At 43.1% G+C, this 17,322-nt stretch overlaps 2 protein-coding genes across 2 annotated transcripts in view; one reads left to right on the forward strand and one right to left on the reverse strand.

Annotated features, from left to right (window-relative positions):
- LOC115158024 (vitamin D3 hydroxylase-associated protein) overlaps positions 1-17,322 on the reverse strand; it is a 33,904-nt gene that overhangs the window by 15,522 nt on the left and 1,060 nt on the right. The window contains exons 2-8 of the mRNA XM_029706479.1: positions 17,187-17,300; positions 3,378-3,518; positions 2,890-3,023; positions 2,349-2,555; positions 2,013-2,053; positions 1,618-1,742; positions 717-842 (exon numbers count right to left, since the gene is read on the reverse strand). Of these exons, the coding sequence (XP_029562339.1) occupies positions 717-842; positions 1,618-1,742; positions 2,013-2,053; positions 2,349-2,555; positions 2,890-3,023; positions 3,378-3,518; positions 17,187-17,300 (888 nt within the window). The remainder of the gene's footprint in view (positions 1-716; positions 843-1,617; positions 1,743-2,012; positions 2,054-2,348; positions 2,556-2,889; positions 3,024-3,377; positions 3,519-17,186; positions 17,301-17,322) is intronic.
- LOC115158025 (cytochrome b-c1 complex subunit 6, mitochondrial) lies at positions 9,418-10,998 on the forward strand. The gene is made up of 3 exons (XM_029706480.1): positions 9,418-9,678; positions 9,995-10,027; positions 10,298-10,998. Exons 1-3 carry the CDS (start codon positions 9,634-9,636, stop codon positions 10,496-10,498), a joined length of 279 nt encoding a protein of 92 aa, XP_029562340.1. The 5' UTR covers positions 9,418-9,633; the 3' UTR covers positions 10,499-10,998.

Below are 17,322 nucleotides of genomic sequence, written 5' to 3' on the forward strand. Positions count from 1 at the left end.
CTACTGGTGTCCCCCCAGGGCTCGGTTCTAGGCCCTCTCCTCGTCTGCAAGAGTATTTTTGATTCACAGCAGTATATTCATAGTTGGAAATGGACTTAAATTATGCTTGCAAATCTTATTGAATGTGTTCAAATGTCAAGTTATAAGTTAGCAACCATTGTTAAATCTTTCACACATCATTATACAAACATGCAAAATAAATTACACATTTGCAAATCGTACTTGCAACGGCGAATCTCAATGTGCAACCACAATAATTAAAACTCACGAACTTCTGTCATTATAATCCCATAGAATCTTTGTTTGAAATTCACTGCTTGATTGAGGGACCTTACGGATAATTGTATATGTGGGGTACAGAGAAGACATTAAAAAATAATGTTAAACACTTAGTGCACACCGAGTGAGCTGATATAATTTATGCGACTTGTTTAGCACATTTTTACTCGTGAATCTTAGGCTTTCCATAACAAAGGGGTTGTTGAATACTTACTGACTCAAGACATTTCAGCTTTTCATTTGGAATCCAACTTGTTAACATTTCTGAAAACATTAATTCCACTTTGACATTATAGGGTATTGCGTGTAGGCCAGTGACACAAAATCTTAATTTAATCCATTTTAAATTCAGTCTATCACAAAATGTGGAAAAAGTCAAGGGGTGTGAAAACTTTTTGAAGGCAAAGTAGATCAGTCTGGAACTGGGGGTTACTCACCGTGTGCCCTGCTCGCTCCAACAACGCTTTAGTCTCCCTCAGGGCTCGGCCCATGCTTGGAGAGGGCATGGCATAGCCGTCATTCTCATAGTACCCGATCCTCAGGGGCTTGGAACGCTGGTATACCTGGAGAACAGAGGAAGAACACAGTATTGATACATAAGAGAACGTAGATTGCCGGCGGTTTGAATGTGTATAGGTCCTTTCTGCATAATGTACCTTACAATAATGGATATTGGCATCCAATATCGATAATTTGATATGGACACCATTGTTTGATATCGATAAGAGCAAGGCATATTGTAATATCGGTTTATTCTTGTAAACCTACACTATTATGTAAAAAGCATACGAGACTGTTCCTGCATGCACAAAACCCTCTCAACAGACCTCACAGGCTGTCAACTTATCATAAACATACTCCAATTGCCTGCTGATGATCCATCAACAGTTCACAGGCCTCTCAATGTATTCAAACTGGTTGAGTAGGTTAAGCTCCTTAGAACATTCAGACCAGAACATTCCCAGAATATCAACAAGCAGCCGTCTCCACTTCACAGATCCGTGGAAGTAAACACAAAAGTGAACATTCAGACAGTTGCAATGTTCTGTGTAAAATCAATATGTATTGATATGTTATAATAAAACAATTGCAACTGATATCATTATAGATTTTACAAAAGGGTGCCCCATCACTAAATATAATGTATTTAAGGATTATTTGTTTTCTTCAGGGATATCCATTGAACAATGATATGTATCCTACGAAAGGCTCCAGGATGAAGTGTCCTTTATGTACAGATCTAGGATCAGCTTCACCTCCCACAAAAAAAAAAAATGACTCAAGATCAGCGTCTAGGGGCAACATCCCCCTACTCCCTATGACAGAGAGAGATCCCACCTGTTGGTTGAATGGGATTGGGGGAACAGTAGGGTCCAGTCTGAACATGTGGTCACAGAGCAGAGCTTGCATACAGAGAGCCAGGCTATCCACGTCCCTTGCCATCGGCCCATAGGACGACAGCACTGGAACAAGAACACAAACAATTGGTGTCATCCTGACAGTGGAGAGTCAGTTGTTAAAAGTCAACAATAACATCTGTTACTATCCCAAACTTACTGTATGTAATGCAACGAGCATCCTTTTGAAACCATTTCTACATTTTTTTCACAGAAGAGCTCCGCTCCCTATTTTCTCTATGTATGTAGGCGTTAAGACGGAGGGGTCAAGAAAACGTTCATCCATTTATTTAGCTATACATGGGCAGGGTGGAAAGTTGAACGTTTGAGCCTTACCTGACTTTTGGCCTCGGCTACAAGAGGAAGCGCCTCGCGAACTGAAAAAAAAAAATTAAAAAAGATAGTCAGTCAATATCTCACTAACGCAATAACTCACTCAAACACACAATTATGCTTTTAGGGGGGGAAATAAACGTCTCGTGATGCAACTGTTCTTGAACTGTGCTCAGGGTTAGGAACATCGTAAAAGATTACTGAAGGCCTCAGAGGTTGTCACCTTGAGACACGCATATTCACTGACGCGCATCCTAAGAGTAACAAGACACACTGACAGACCCACTAACGTACACACACATGCACGCACCCACACCCCCCCCCCACTCATCCACCCACCTCAGCCTGTTGGCCGTGGGTTTAAAGCCACAGATCCCACAGAAGGATGAAGGGATGCGTATGCTGCCCCCAATGTCGGAGCCCATGCCCAGGACCGAGCCCCCTCCTCCGATCAGCGCTCCCTCCCCGCCCGATGAACCCCCGGGCGTCTTTTGTGGGTTATGGGGATTCAGAGTCAGACCGTAGATGGGATTGCTGCAGTCGTAGCTGGACATGGGGACAAGACAGAGATGTGGGTGAAAACACTGATTGCTAAAAACAACATGAGTCATGGGGGGGGACCAATCAGCTTTACTCTGGGTGTGGACTACTCTGGTCATGACCGTCTTCAAACTCCTCAATCACATTGCTCAAGTCATAGCTCTTGCACTAAATTACATCACCTAATGTGGTGTGTGGCACATTAAAGCCATTGTTACCCCATCTATGTCAATGTATTGCTTGTGTATTATGCTTATTCATCAGTTGACATTGTATATGGTAGACAAACTATATTCTGAATCTCATTTGTTGCATTCACAAGTCTAAAACAACTATTCACCTTAGCAGGCTTTGGGGTACGTTGGTCTTGACGAAGGGAATGGCGCCTTGTCTCTTCAGCACTTCAACCAGCACACTGTCCCCTGTGGCAGGAAGGTCCAACTTACAGATCACGCCACACGTAGAGTCATGACCCTAAATACAAAAACAGGAAGATTCACTTTTTTTATCATTGATGTAAAAAAAAAATACTATTTCAGTAGACATGCACATCTCTGAACCCAGAACCATGTTACTGGTAGGGCCTGTGTCACGAGAGACTCAACTTGAAGTTCACAGACAAAGACACAGGCCTACTATGGGGTGGTTTTCTGGACACAGATTAAGCCAATGTCCTGGGCTAACAAGCATGCTCAATGGAGAATCTCTAATGAAAGTGCTTTGGTCCAGGACTAGGCCGATGTTTAATTTGACTGGGAAACCCCTGCTATATTTTACACGGGGAAAAAATAATTCATGAAAGACACTGAAGTGACACCTAATCAACACCTTGTATCCTATATTTTCCTTGATGCTGACAGGGACCCCATAAAGGAGACCATCCTTGTGAGAGCCAATATCCTCCAGCTGATCCCAACTCTCCAGCAGGATCTCAGTGCAACAGTTCAGTCTCCTATTCACCTCCAATGTCTGTGGGAACACAACATGGGAACAAATCAATGGGAGCGCTTGTAGATTGAAAGGTCTAGTAGCCTGGTCCCAGATCAGTTTGTGTTGTCTTGCCAACTCCTATGGTCATTGCGACAACAAGAGCACAAAACAGATCCCAAACAGTTCTGGGACCAGGACAGATTGATCACCACGCCAGCATGCCCCAAAATACATGATGCCTATTATGTGATAGCCATTCAATGACTGATCATGCCGCATTGTTTTGTAAACAGTCAAATATAATCCAGGCATGTCATCATAAATGCATAGGCCTTTTCAGGGCTGTGTTGGCTGTGACTAGGGTTGCACATTTTGGGGAATATTCAGGAGGTAGAAACTTTGTGGGAATATATGGGAATTCACAGAAATTAATACAATTTAAATGTAGATGTTTTTTTGCATTGGATATATTTACCATATCATATGGAGACAGAAACCTTATCATAATTAGACAATTGCAAATGATTAAATCCTTCCAATAGAAATAAAAACAATTTAGTTACGAATTGAACTTTAAATGAGCTTTGGTTGTCTTCTTCTCAGGCTTCCATGTCCTCTCCCTGGACCTCCTCAATGTCCACCTCTTGAACATCAGACTGAGGCCTCATCTTCACTGTCACTTTCCAACCTTGTTGAGGATGGATCGTTGTCAGGCTCAAAAAGCCTCAAATTTGCCCGGATGGCCAAATTTTTCAACACTTGTATTGGTCAGCCTGTTGTGTGCTTTGGTGTATGTGTTCCCAAACTAGGACCAGTTGCACTCTGAGGCGGCTGATGTTGGGATTTGGAGGATGATGGGGGAAAGAGCCTCAGATCCACGAAGTCCCTTTCACCAGGTGGCTGATGAGATACAGTTGAAGTCGGAAGTTTACATACACTTAGATTGGAGTCATTAAAACACGTTTTTCAACCACTCCACAAATTTCTTGTTAACAAACTATAGTTTTGGCAAGTCGGTTAGGACATCTACTTTGTGCATGACACAAGTAATTTTTCCAACAATTGTTTACAGATTATTTAACTTATAATTCACTGTATCACAATTACAGTGGGTCAGACGTTTACATACACTAAATTGACTGTGCATTTAACCAGCTTGGAAAATTCCAGAAAATGATGTCATGGCTTTAGAAGCTTCTGATGGGCTAATTGACATAATTTGAGTCAATTGGAGGTGTACCTGTGGATGCATTTTAAGGCCTACCTTCAAACTCAGTGCCTCTTTGCTTGACATCATGGCAAAATCAAAAGAAATCAGCCAAGACCCCCACAAAAGATTTGCAGACCTCCACAAGTCTGCTTCATCCTTGGGAGCAATTTCCAAACTCCTGAAGGTACCACGTTCATCTGTACAAACACTAGTACGCAAGTATAAACGCCATGGGACCACGCAGCGATCATACCGCTCAGGAAGGAGACGCTTTCGGTCTCCTACAGACGAACGTACTTTAGTGCGAAATGTGCAAATCAATCCCAGAACAGCAAAAGGACCTTGTGAAGACGCTGGAGGAAACAGGTGCAAATGTTTCTATATCCACAGTAAAAAAACGGGTCCTATATCGACATAAACTGAAAGGCCGCTCAGCAAGGAAGAAGACACTGCTCCAAAACCGCCATAAAAAGAAAAAGCTAGACTACGGTTTGCAACTGCACATGGGGACAAAGATCGTACTTTTTGGAGAAAGGTCCTCTGGTCTGACAAAAATAGAACTGTTTGGCCATAATGACCATCGTTATGTTTGGAGGAAAAAGGAGGAGGCCTACAAGCCGAAGAACACCATCCCAACCGTGAAACACGGGGGTGGCAGCATCATGTTGTGAGGGTGCTTTGCTGCAGGACTTCACAAAATGGATGGCATCATGAGGGAGGAAAATTATGTGGATATATTGAAGCGACATCTCAAGACAGTCACGAAGTTAAAGCTTGGTTGCAAATCGGTCTTCCAAATGGACAATGACCCAAAGCATACTTCCAAAGTTGTGGTAAAATGGCTTAAGGACAACAACAAGGTATTGGAGTGGCCATCACAAAGCCCTGACGTCAATCCTAAAGAAAATGTGTGGGCAGAACTGAAAAAGCGTGTGCGAGCAAGGAGGCTTACAAACCTGACTCAGTTACACCAGCTCTGTCAGGAGAAATGGGCCAATATTCACCCAACTTATTGTGGGAAGCTTGTGGAAGGCTACACGAAACGGTTTACCGAAGTTAAACAATTTAAAGGCAATGCTACCAAATACTTAGAGTGTAGGTAAACTTCTGACCCACTGGGAATGTGATGAAAGAAATAAAAGCTGAAATAAATCATTCTCTCTACTATTATTCTGACATTTCACATTCTTAAAATAAAGTGGTGATCCTAACTGATGTGAAATAGGGAATTTTTACAAGGCTTAAATGTCAGGAATTGTGAAAAACTGAGTTTAAATACACTGCTCAAAAAAAATAAAGCGAACACTTAAACAACACAATGTAACTCCAAGTCAATCACACTTCTGTGAAATCAAACTGTCCACTCAGGAAGCAACACTGACAATAAATTTCACATGCTGTTGTGCAAATGGAATAGACAACAGGTGGAAATTATAGGCAATTAGCAAGACACCCCCAATAAAGGAGTGGTTCTGCAGGTGGTGACCACAGACCACTTCTCAGTTCCTATGCTTCCTGGCTGATGTTTTGGTCACTTGAATGCTGCCGGTGCTTTCACTCTAGTGGTAGCATGAGACGAAGTCTACCACACACACACACACGTGGCTCAGGTAGTGCAGCTCATCCAGGATGGCACATCAATGCGAGCTGTGGCAAGAAGGTTTGCTGTGTCTGTCACCGTAGTGTCCAGAGCATGGAGGCGCTACCAGGAGACAGGCCAGTATATCAGGAGATGTGGAGGAGGCCGTAGGAGGGCAAAAACCCAGCAGCAGGACCGCTACCTCCGCCTTTGTGCAAGGAGAAGCAGGAGGAGCACTGCCAGAGCCCTGCAAAATGACCTCCAGCAGGCCACAAATGTGCATGCGTCTGCTCAAACGGTCAGAAACAGACTCCATGAGGGTGGTATGAGGGCCCGACGTCCACAGGTGGGGGTTGTGCTTACAGCCCAACACCGTGCAGGACGTTTGGCATTTGCCAGAGAACACCGAGATTGGCAAATTCACCACTGGTGCCCTGTGCTCTTCACAGATGAAAGCAGGTTCACACTGAGCACGTGACAGTCTGGCGACGCCGTGGAGAACGTTCTGCTGCCTGCAACATCCTCCAGCATGACCGGTTTGGCGGTGGGTCAGTCATGGTGTGGGGTGGCATTTCTTTGGGGGTGCTGCACAGCCCTCCATGTGCTTGCCAGAGGTAGCCTGACTGCCATTAGGTACCGAGATGAGATCCTCAGACCCCTTGTGAGACCATATGCTGGTGCGGTTGGCCCTGGATTCCTCCTAATGCAAGACAATGCTAGACCTCATGTGGCTGGAGTGTGTCAGCAGTTCCTGCAACAGGAAGGCATTGATGCTATGCACTGGCCCGCCCGTTTCCCAGACCTGAATCCAATTGAGCACATCTGGGACATCATGTCTCGCTCCATCCACCAACGCCACATTGCACCAGACTGTCCAGGAGTTGGCGGATGCTTTAGTCCAGGTCTGGGAGGAGATCCCTCAGGAGACAATACGCCACCTCATCAGGAGCATGCCCAGGTATGGTAGGGAGGTCATACAGGCACGGGGAGGCCACACACACTACTGAGCCTCATTTTGACTTGTTTTAAGGACATTACATCAAAGTTGGATCAGCCTGTAGTGTGGTTTTCCACTTTAATTTTGAGTGTGACTCCAAATCCAGACCTCCATGGGTTGATAAATTGGATTTCCATTGATTATTTTTGTGTGATTTTGTTCTCAGCACATTCAACTATGTAAAGAAAAAAGTATTTAATAAGATTATTTCATTCATTCAGATCTAGGATGTGTTATTTTAGTGTTCCCTTTATTTTTTTGAGCAGTATATATATACTTCCGACTTCAACTAATTATATATATATATATATATATATACACACACACACACACACACACTATATACACTGTATATATATAGTTGAAGTCGGAAGTTTAGATAAACCTTAGCCAAATACATTTAAACTCAGTTTTTCACAATTCCTGAAATGTAATCCTAGTAAAAATTCCCTGTCTTAGGTCAGGTAGGATCACGCGTCTCCTTCCTGAGCGGTATGACGGCTGCGTGGTCCCATGGTGTTTATACTTGCGTACTATTGTTTGTACAGATGATTGTGGTACCTTCAGGCGTTTGGAAATTGCTCCCAAGGATGAACCAGACTTGTGGAGGTCTACAATTTTTTTTCTGAGGTCTTGGCTGATTTCTTTTGATTTCCCCATGATGTCAAGCAAAGAAACACGGAGTTTGAAGGTAGGCCTTGAAATACATCCACAGGTACACCTCCATTGACTCAAATTATGACAATTACCCTATCAGAAGCTTCTAAAGCCATGACATCATTTTCTGGAATTTTCCAAGCTGGTTAAATGCACAGTCAACTTAGTGTATGTAAACGTCTGACCCACTGGAATTGTGATACAGTGAATTATAAGTGAAATAATCTGTCTGTAAACAATTGTTGGAAAAATTACTTGTGTCATGCACAAAGTAGATGTCCTAACCAACTTGCCAAAACTATAGTTTGTTAACAAGAAATTTGTGGAGTGGTTGAAAAATTAGTTTTAATGACTCCAACCTAAGTGTATGTAAACTTCCGACTTCAACTGTATATATATATATATAGTATGTATATGTGTATAAATTAAACTGTATAATAAATAAATGTGACTGGTCAATATTTTGGATGAAATCAAATCAAATTGTATTTGTCACATGCTCCGAATACAACAGGTGCAGACCTGATCAACTCTATGCGAAGGAGATGTGTCACACTGCATTTGGCAAATAAATGGTGGTCACAACAGATACTGCCTGGTTTTCTGATCCACGCTCCTACCTTTTTTTAAAGGTTTCTGTGACCAACAGATGCATATCTGTATTCCCAGTCATGTGAAATCCATAGATTAGGGCCAAATGAATATATTTCAATTGACTGATTTCCTTATATGAACTGTGACTCTAAAATTTTGAAATTGTTGCATGATGCATTCATATTTTTGTTCAGTGTATGTTTTTATTTTACCGTTATTTTACCAGGTAAGTTGACCGAGAACACATTCTCATTTACAGCAACGACCTGGGGAATAGTTACAGGGGAGAGGAGGGGGATGAATGAGCCAATTGGAAGCTGATGCCTATATGTGTAGCCTATATCACCCCCAGCCTGTGTGTGGGTGTAATGTTGTTGCTCTGATCCTACCTCATTTGAATATGGGCACTTGAAGGGCCAATCAAATTCTGCCTTTTTCCTGGACTTTGATCTTTCAGTCAAACAATAAGTGCTTACTTTGGTAGATATGGGTATGATAAAAATGAATAGGTTTATGGTGACAGTGACACAGCAGATATTATAGACTGACATTGTACAAGCAACACTATATAAAATGGTTTTTTTTAAACCCTAACTCAATGTAGAGGATAACCTTTATCAGTGACTGCATAGTCTGTCCTCTCTGACCTAATTGTGTGTGTGTGTGTGTGTGTGTGTTTGTGTTGTGGTTGACAGAGCAGTGAATTAACAATTAGAGGCTGTGTGGCAATGATCAATGATGGCAGTGCTCAGCTCACCAGTTCATTTACAGGGCAAACATATATAACTGGAATAAATTATACAATCGTACTTTAGACCATTTGCTGGGTGTTGCATTTAGAAATTCTCGGGATTGGGTTTGGAATTTAGGAAATAGATAAGTCTACATGTGAATTGACAGTCTTGTGTGACTGAATCCCTTTTTTTGACAGCGTGTAACTTCTCCGGTGCACACGGTGGCAGTAGCTTTGGTAGCGTACAGGGATTCAATTGGGTGCCGTTTCCTTAACGTAGAATAAGTAACGTAACGACACGAGTGACCTGGTCCGTCCTCCAACATAAAATCAAAGAAACTCTGATCTGACAGCGAGTCATATCAGGACAAGAGCAGTAACATCATGGTTTTCGAGGAGAAAATGATCCTGAACGGGGAACCCGAAGATGTAAGACATTAATGAACAATTTTCCATTCAATATGTGGTTAAATAATGAAAGGAACCGTGGGTTTAAGGCCTAGGTTTGCTACTATAGCTAACAGGAGAGACGCCGTGTCTAGCCAGCCGGTACGTCAACTAGCTAGTCCGCTAACGTTAGCTAGCATAGTTAGCCAATAATCTGCTAGGTTGTTTCGAGCAACCAGTGGCAATAAATAGCATGCAAGTTAGCTAACTAGCATGGCTAACAACAGCCGTGGCAAGTAGTCCAGTGTGTTATATCGGTGTCATGTTTCGAGTGCTTTAAAATGTATTTTTCTTTCAGGAGGAGGAGGAAGAAGAGGAGGAAGATATGGTGGTATGTATTGATTTGGTATGATGCGATGTAATCTGCCCACCTTGCATTGTTTCTAAAACCTAAAGAATCTTTTGTCAACTATCCAACTAGTTAGTTGTCATGCAACTGGGGGGAATAAATAACCAGCCTCATATCTGTTTGTGCTATAGCCAAGTCCGATGTATGGTTGTTTGTTATGCCAGACATGTTGGTTATAGCACAAACAGATTTGGGACCAGGCTAGGGAATAGATGACTTGCGTTCTTAGTAGCCCTGGTCCTTCTGTTCCAGGACCCCCTTGACACAGTGCGGGACAAGTGTGCACAGGCAGAGCATTGCATCCACACCCGGGCAAAACTGGAGGACTGCGAATCCAGGGTGGGCTCCAAGTCCGAGACCGCGGAGGACTGCACCGAAGAGCTTTTCGACTTTCTCCATGCCCGGGACCACTGTGTACGTGAGATCTACCCAGACGCTGTCGCCAGCCGTTAACCATGGGGGTGCAAGGGAAAACATACAACCAGGCATGAGTGGATGTTAGATTGGATTTCGCTTAGTCTGCCAAGAAATTACCTGAGACTGGTTGTCAGACTGCCAAGAGAGATGTCAGTGGGTCCAACTCCTTGTCTCAGTCATCTGTGCAGTTCTCACGTACCACAACTGATACACAAATACATTTGTGTGACTCAACATTTAAACTTCGACAGCCAGATGATACCATTTTTCAGGAGTCAGTGATTTGTATGTACTCTATTGCATGCTTCTCCATTAAGTTCTTCATAATTGGAGAGCTTAGAATTTGAGTATAACAGTTGGATGATGTGGAGAAATGGGTAGAGAAAAGCAGACCGACCCTCGTATGGTTATACGGTTGTATGCGTTCAGTCACCAGACGAGGAATGAAGAGAAAATCATTTTGATGGTATAACTAGCTACTTTAGGAGACAAGTGTCACAGACCTCCATGGGTTGATAAATTGGATTTCCATTGATTATTTTTGTGTGCTTTTGTTGTCAGCACATTCAACTATGTAAAGAAAAAAGTATTTAATAAGATTATTTCATTCATTCAGATCTAGGACGTGTTATTTTTGTGTTCCCTTTATTTTTTTGAGCAGTGTATATTTGGCTAAAGTGTATGTCAACTTCTGACTTCAACTGCATGTTGGCACGACTGCCATATTGCATCTCCATCCCAAAGCACTTGCTAGGAAGTGTACTTCACCAGACTGCCAAGAACCCTGCCCTCATCCAGGCCAAGGTGGTGAGACACGGTAGTGATGACACCATAGGCCTTGTTGATCTCTGCACCAGACAGGATGCTCTTGCGAGCATATTTGGGATCCAACATGTACGCTGTGGCGTGGATGGGCTTCAGGCAGAAGTCTTCACACTTTTTGATGTATTTCAGAACTGCAGTTTCCTCTGCTTGGAGAAACAGTGAAGTGGGCAGGGCAGTACGGATTTATTCTCTTACATCAGATAGGATGGCACATCAGAGTCTTAAAATCAGACAGGATGGCATTGTCTCCCTCAATCCGTGCAATGGTTACTGCTATAGGTTTCAGGAGTTTCAGGCTGCTTACCACTCTCTCCCAAAATACATCATCCAGGGGGATCCTCTTGATGTGGCTGTCCATATCAGCAGACTGATATGGTCATTTCTTGGAGAGACTCCTTCCCCTCCAGGAGACTGTACAACATGATGACAACACCACCCCAACGGGTGCTGCTGGGCAGCTTCAATGTGGTGCTCTTATTCTTATCACTTTGCTTGGTAAGGTAGATTACTGCCATAACTTGATGACCCTTCACATACCTAACAATTTCCTTGGCTGTCTTGTAGAGTGTATCCATTGTTTTCAGTGCCATGATGTCCTTGAGGAGCAGATTCAAAGCATGAGCAGCACTGCCAATGGGTGTGCTGTGAGGGTAGGACTCCTCCACTTTAGACCAAGCAGCCTTCATGTTCACAGCATTGGCTGTCACCAGTGCAAATACATTCTGTGGTCCAAGGTCATTGATAACTGCCTTCAGCTCATCTGCAATGTAGAGACCGGTGTGTGTTGTCCTTTGTGTCTGTGCCCTTGTAGAATACTGGTTGAGGGGTGGAGATGATGTAGTTAATTATTCCTTTCCCACAAACATTCAACCACCATTCAGAGACGATTGCAGTCTGATTTGCTTGACCTTCTGTCGTTCTGCCCCTGAACAAGGCAGTTAAACCACTGTTCCTAAGCCGTCATTGAAAATAAGAATTTGTTCTTAACTGACTTGCCTAGTTAAATAAAGGTTAAAAAAAAAAAAAAAACTTGAACTCTGTATCCAGCAAATGAGTAGATAAAGCATGTCTGGTTGGAGGGGTGCATACTGGGCAAAGAACATTCAGAAATCTCTTCCAATACACATTGCCTGTGAGCATCAGAGGTGAACCAATTGCATACACAGCTTAAACAAGACATTCATCAGCATTTTTCTGACTATGTCCCTCCATTGAGTCAAAACAAAACTTGATTCCAGGGGTCTGCAAGTACACATTTTGAGTGTTTATTTGTTAAGTATGTCCATTGCTGTTCTGGTTAGTGTTTATTGGCTTATTTCACTGTAGAGCCTCTATTCCTGCTCATTATACCTTATCCAACCTCTCAGTTCCTCCACCCACACATGCTACGACATCTTCTGGTTTCAATGATGTTTCTAGAGACAATATCTCTCTCATAATCACTAAATGCATAGGTTTACCTCCTCTGTATTCACATCCCACCATACCTTTATCTGTACATTATACCTTGAAGCTATTTTATCGCCCCCAGAAACCTGCTCCTTTTTCTCTCTATTCTGGACGTCACAGACGACCAATTCTTATAGCTTTTAGCCGTACCCTCATACTTATTCTTCTCTGCTCCTCTGGGGATGTAGAGGTGAATCCAGGCCCTGCAGTGCCTGGCTCCACTCCTACTCCCCAGGCGCTCTCTTTTGATGACTTCTGTAACCGTAATAACCTTGGTTTCATGCATGTTAACATTAGAAGCCTCCTCCCTAAGTTTGTTTTATTCACTGCTTTAGCACACTCTGCCAACCCGGATGTCCTAGCTGTGTCTGAATCTTGGCTTAGGAAGTCCACCAAAAACTGTGAAATCTTCATCCTTAACTATAACGTTTTCAGACAAGAGAACGACCAAAGGGGGCGGTGTTGCAATCTACTGCAGAGAGCCTGCAGAGCTCTGTCCTGCTATCCAGGTCTGTACCCAAACAATTTGAACTTCTACTTTTAAAAATCCACCTCTCCAAAAACAAGTCTCTCACCGTTGCCGCCTGCTATAGAACCCCCTCGGCCCCTAGCTGTGCTCTGGACACCATATGTGAACTGATTGCCCCCCATCTATCTTCAGAGCTCGTGCTACTAGGTGACCTAAACTGGGACATGCTTAACACCCCAGCCATCCTACAATCCAAGCTTGATGCCCTCAATCTCACACAAATTATTAATGAACCCACCAGGTACAACCCCAAAGCCGCAAACACGGGCACCCTCATAGATATCATCCTAACCAACGTGCCCTCTAATTACACCTCTGCTGTTTTCAACCAAGATCTCAGCGATAACTGCCTCATTGCCTGCACCCGTAATGGGTCAGCGGTCAAACGACCTCCACTCATCACTGTCAAACGCTCCCTGAAACATTTCAACGAGCAAGCCTTTCTAATCGACCTGGCCCTGGTATCCTGGAAAGATATTGACCTCATCCCGTCAGTAGAGGATGCCTGGTTATTTTTTTTAAATGCCTTCCTCACCATCTTAAATAAGCATGCCCCTTTCAAGAAATTTAGAACCAGGAACAGATATAGCCCTTGGTTCTCCCCAGACCCGACTGCCCTTAACCAACACAAAAATATCCTGTGGCGTTCTGCATTAGCATCGAACTGCCCCCGCGATATGAAACTTTTCAGGGAAGTTAGAAACCAATACACACAGGCAGTTAGAAACGCCAAGGCTAGCTTTTTCAAACAGAAATTTGCTTCCTGCAACTCGAACTCTAAAAAGTTCTGGGACACTAAAGTCCATGAAGAATAAGAACACCTCCTCCCAACTGCACTGAGGATAGGAAACTCTGTCACCACCAATAAGCCCACTATAATTGAGAATTTCAATAAGCATTTTTCTACGGCTGGCCATGCTTTCCACCTAACTACCCCTACTGCATTCAACAGCACTGCACCCACCACAGCTACTCGCCCAAGCCTCCCCCATTTCTCCTTCTCCCAAATCCATTCAGCTGATGTTCTGAAAGAGCTGCAAAATCTGGACCCCTACAAATCAGCTGGGCTTGACAATCTGGACCCTTTCTTTCTAAAATTATCTGCCGAAATTATTGCAACCCCTATTACTAGCCTGTTCAACCTCTCTTTCGTGTCGTCTGAGATTCCCATAGATTGGAAAGCAGCTGCTGTCATCCCCCTCTTCAAAGGAGGTGACGCTCTCGACCCAAATTGCTACAGACCTATATCCATCCTACCCTGCCTTTCTAAGGTCTTCGAAAGCCAAGTCAACAAACAGATTACCGACCATTTCGAATCCCACCGCACCCTCTCCGCTATGCAATCTGGTTTCAGAGCTGGTCATGGATGCACCTTAGCCACGCTCAAGGTCCTAAACGACATCGTAACCGCCATCGATAAGAAACAATACTGTGCTGCCGTATTCATTGACCTGGCCAAAGCTTTTGACTCTGTTAATCACCACATCCTCATCGGCAGACTCAGTAGCCTTGGTTTCTCAAACGATTGCGTCGCAAGGTTCATCAACTACTTCTCTGACAGAGTTCAGTGTGTCAAATCGGAGGGCCTGCTGTCCGGACATCTGGCAGTCTCTATGGGGGTACCACATGGTTCAATTCTTGGGCCAACTCTTTTCTCTGTATACATCAATGATGTCGCTCTTGCTGCTGGTGAATCTCTGATCCACCTCTACGCAGACGACACCATTCTGTATACTTCTGGCCCTTTTTTGGACACTTAACAACCCTCCAGACGAGCTTCAATACCATTCAACTCTCCTTCCGTGGTCTCCAACTGCTCCTAAACACAAGTAAAACTAAATGCATGCTCTTCAATCGATCGCTGCCTGCACCTGCCCGCCTGTCCAGCATCACTTCTCTGGACGGTTCTAACTTAGAATTTGTGGACAACTACAAATACCAAGGTGCCTGGTTAGACTGTAAACTCTCCTTCCAGACTCACATCAATCATCTCCAATCCAAAGTTAAATCTAGAATTGGCTTCCTATTTCACAACAAAGCATCCTTCACTCATGCTGCCAAACATACCCTCGTAAAACTGACCATCCTACCAATCCTCGACTTCGGCGATGTCATTTACAAAATAGCCTCCAATACCCTACTCAACAAGCTGGGTGCAGTCTATCACAGTGCCATCCGTTTTGTCACCAAAGCCCCAAATCCTACCCACCACTGCGACCTGTATGCTCTCGTTGGCTGGCCTTCGCTACATAATCGTCGCCAAACACATTGGCTCCAGGTCATCTACAAGACCCTGCTAGGTAAAGTCCCCCCTTATCTCCGCTCACTGGTCACCATAGCAGCACCCACCTGTAGCACGCGCTCCAGCAGGTATATCTCTCTGGTCACCCCTAAAGCCAACTCCTCCTTTGGTCGTCTCTCCTTCCAGTTCTCTGCTGCCAATGACTGGAACGAACTACAAAAATCTCTGAAACTGGGAACACTTATCTCCCTCACTAGCTTTAAGCACCAGCTATCAGAGCAGCTCCCAGATCACTGCACCTGTACATAGCCCATCTATAATTTAGCCCAAACTACGACCTCTTCCCCTACTGTATTTATTTATTTTGCTCCTTTGCACCATATTATTTATATTTTAACTTTGAACTTTCTTCAAACTACAAATCTACCATTCCAGTGTTTTTCTTGCCATACTTTATTTACTTTGCCACCATGGCCTTTTTTGCCTTTACCTCCCTTATCTCACATCATTTGCTCACATTGTATATAGTCTTATTTCTTTTACTACATCATTGATTGTATGTTGTTTTACTCCATGTGTAACTCTGTTTTTGTATGTTGTCGAACTGCTTTGCTTTATCTTGGCCAGGTCGCAATTGTAAATGAGAACTTGTTCTCAACTTGCCTACCTGGTTAAATAAAGGTGAAAAAAAATATATATATTTTTTTTTAAAGTAAATAACGGAGCCCAGAAAAGTCGAACCAACAAACTTGATCAGTTTGTCTCAGTTGTTGAATCTTATGTTCATACAAATATTTACTAATGTTAAGTTTTCTGAAAATACACAGTTGACAGTGAGAGGACGTTTCTTTTTTGCCGAGTTTAGTTAAGCAGTTAGATTAAACAACTCCTTTGTAAGATACATGTTTTAAAATGAAACATGTAAGGAAACAGGTAAATTAACACTCCTATGTTAGCAGGTTCAAGCAAGCTAAACCCCACATGGTAGCAGAAACTAACTAGCAGAATTGTTAACAAGTTAGAAATGATTTAAACACACTTTTCTATAGGCTACTATTTACTAGTTAACAAAAAATCATACATCATAAAATATATTCACCCCACCCAGTATTGTAATCAAAACTTACCAGAAAGCATGTAGTCCTTGGCTCAGACAGTGTAGTAGTGTGGGTTCAATAGCATCTCATTAGTGTGCAAGATCTTGAAAATCAGCTGTACATGTGATGGAAGAGTGCACTGCAGAGAGTTGCAATTCCATTGAATTGGGGATAGTTTAACCAAAATATGCCACAAGACCTAGAATTGCCTTATGTGTATCCCACAAAAAAGGTTCACTGTTATAAACTAACCTTTTTGATGAATTTAAGCCCAAATCCCAGGGCTTAACTTCCCATGGAACATTCCCGGAAAAATTCCTGAAATTTACCGGAAAGTTTCAGACCCTTTGCAACCCTAGCTGTGACTTCCGATTTAAATACGTAAACAGGTTAAAGGTGGTTAAGGGTTTGCAGAAAACATTGCAGGAGTACAATATGTCACCAATGCTTGCAGTGAAAACAAAACACACCACCTATAGAAATAATGCAGTGCACAAAATTCCACAACATGCACATTACAAAAAGCTGGAGTAACCTACAGTATATGTGATTGCTGGGGGCGTTGATTGAATTGTGCATTACCTTTTCCATGTATGAGTGGAACACAGCTTCTGGAGTTAGTGTTCCGCCCTTCAGTTGTTTGGACAGCTCAGCCAGTGACAGTGAGAGGATGAGAGAGGTGTCTGTTTCAGGGTGCTGACATGGGAGTCAAAGAGGG

This window comes from Salmo trutta, chromosome 22, assembly GCF_901001165.1.
Source record: "Salmo trutta chromosome 22, fSalTru1.1, whole genome shotgun sequence".
Taxonomy (NCBI): domain Eukaryota; kingdom Metazoa; phylum Chordata; class Actinopteri; order Salmoniformes; family Salmonidae; genus Salmo; species Salmo trutta.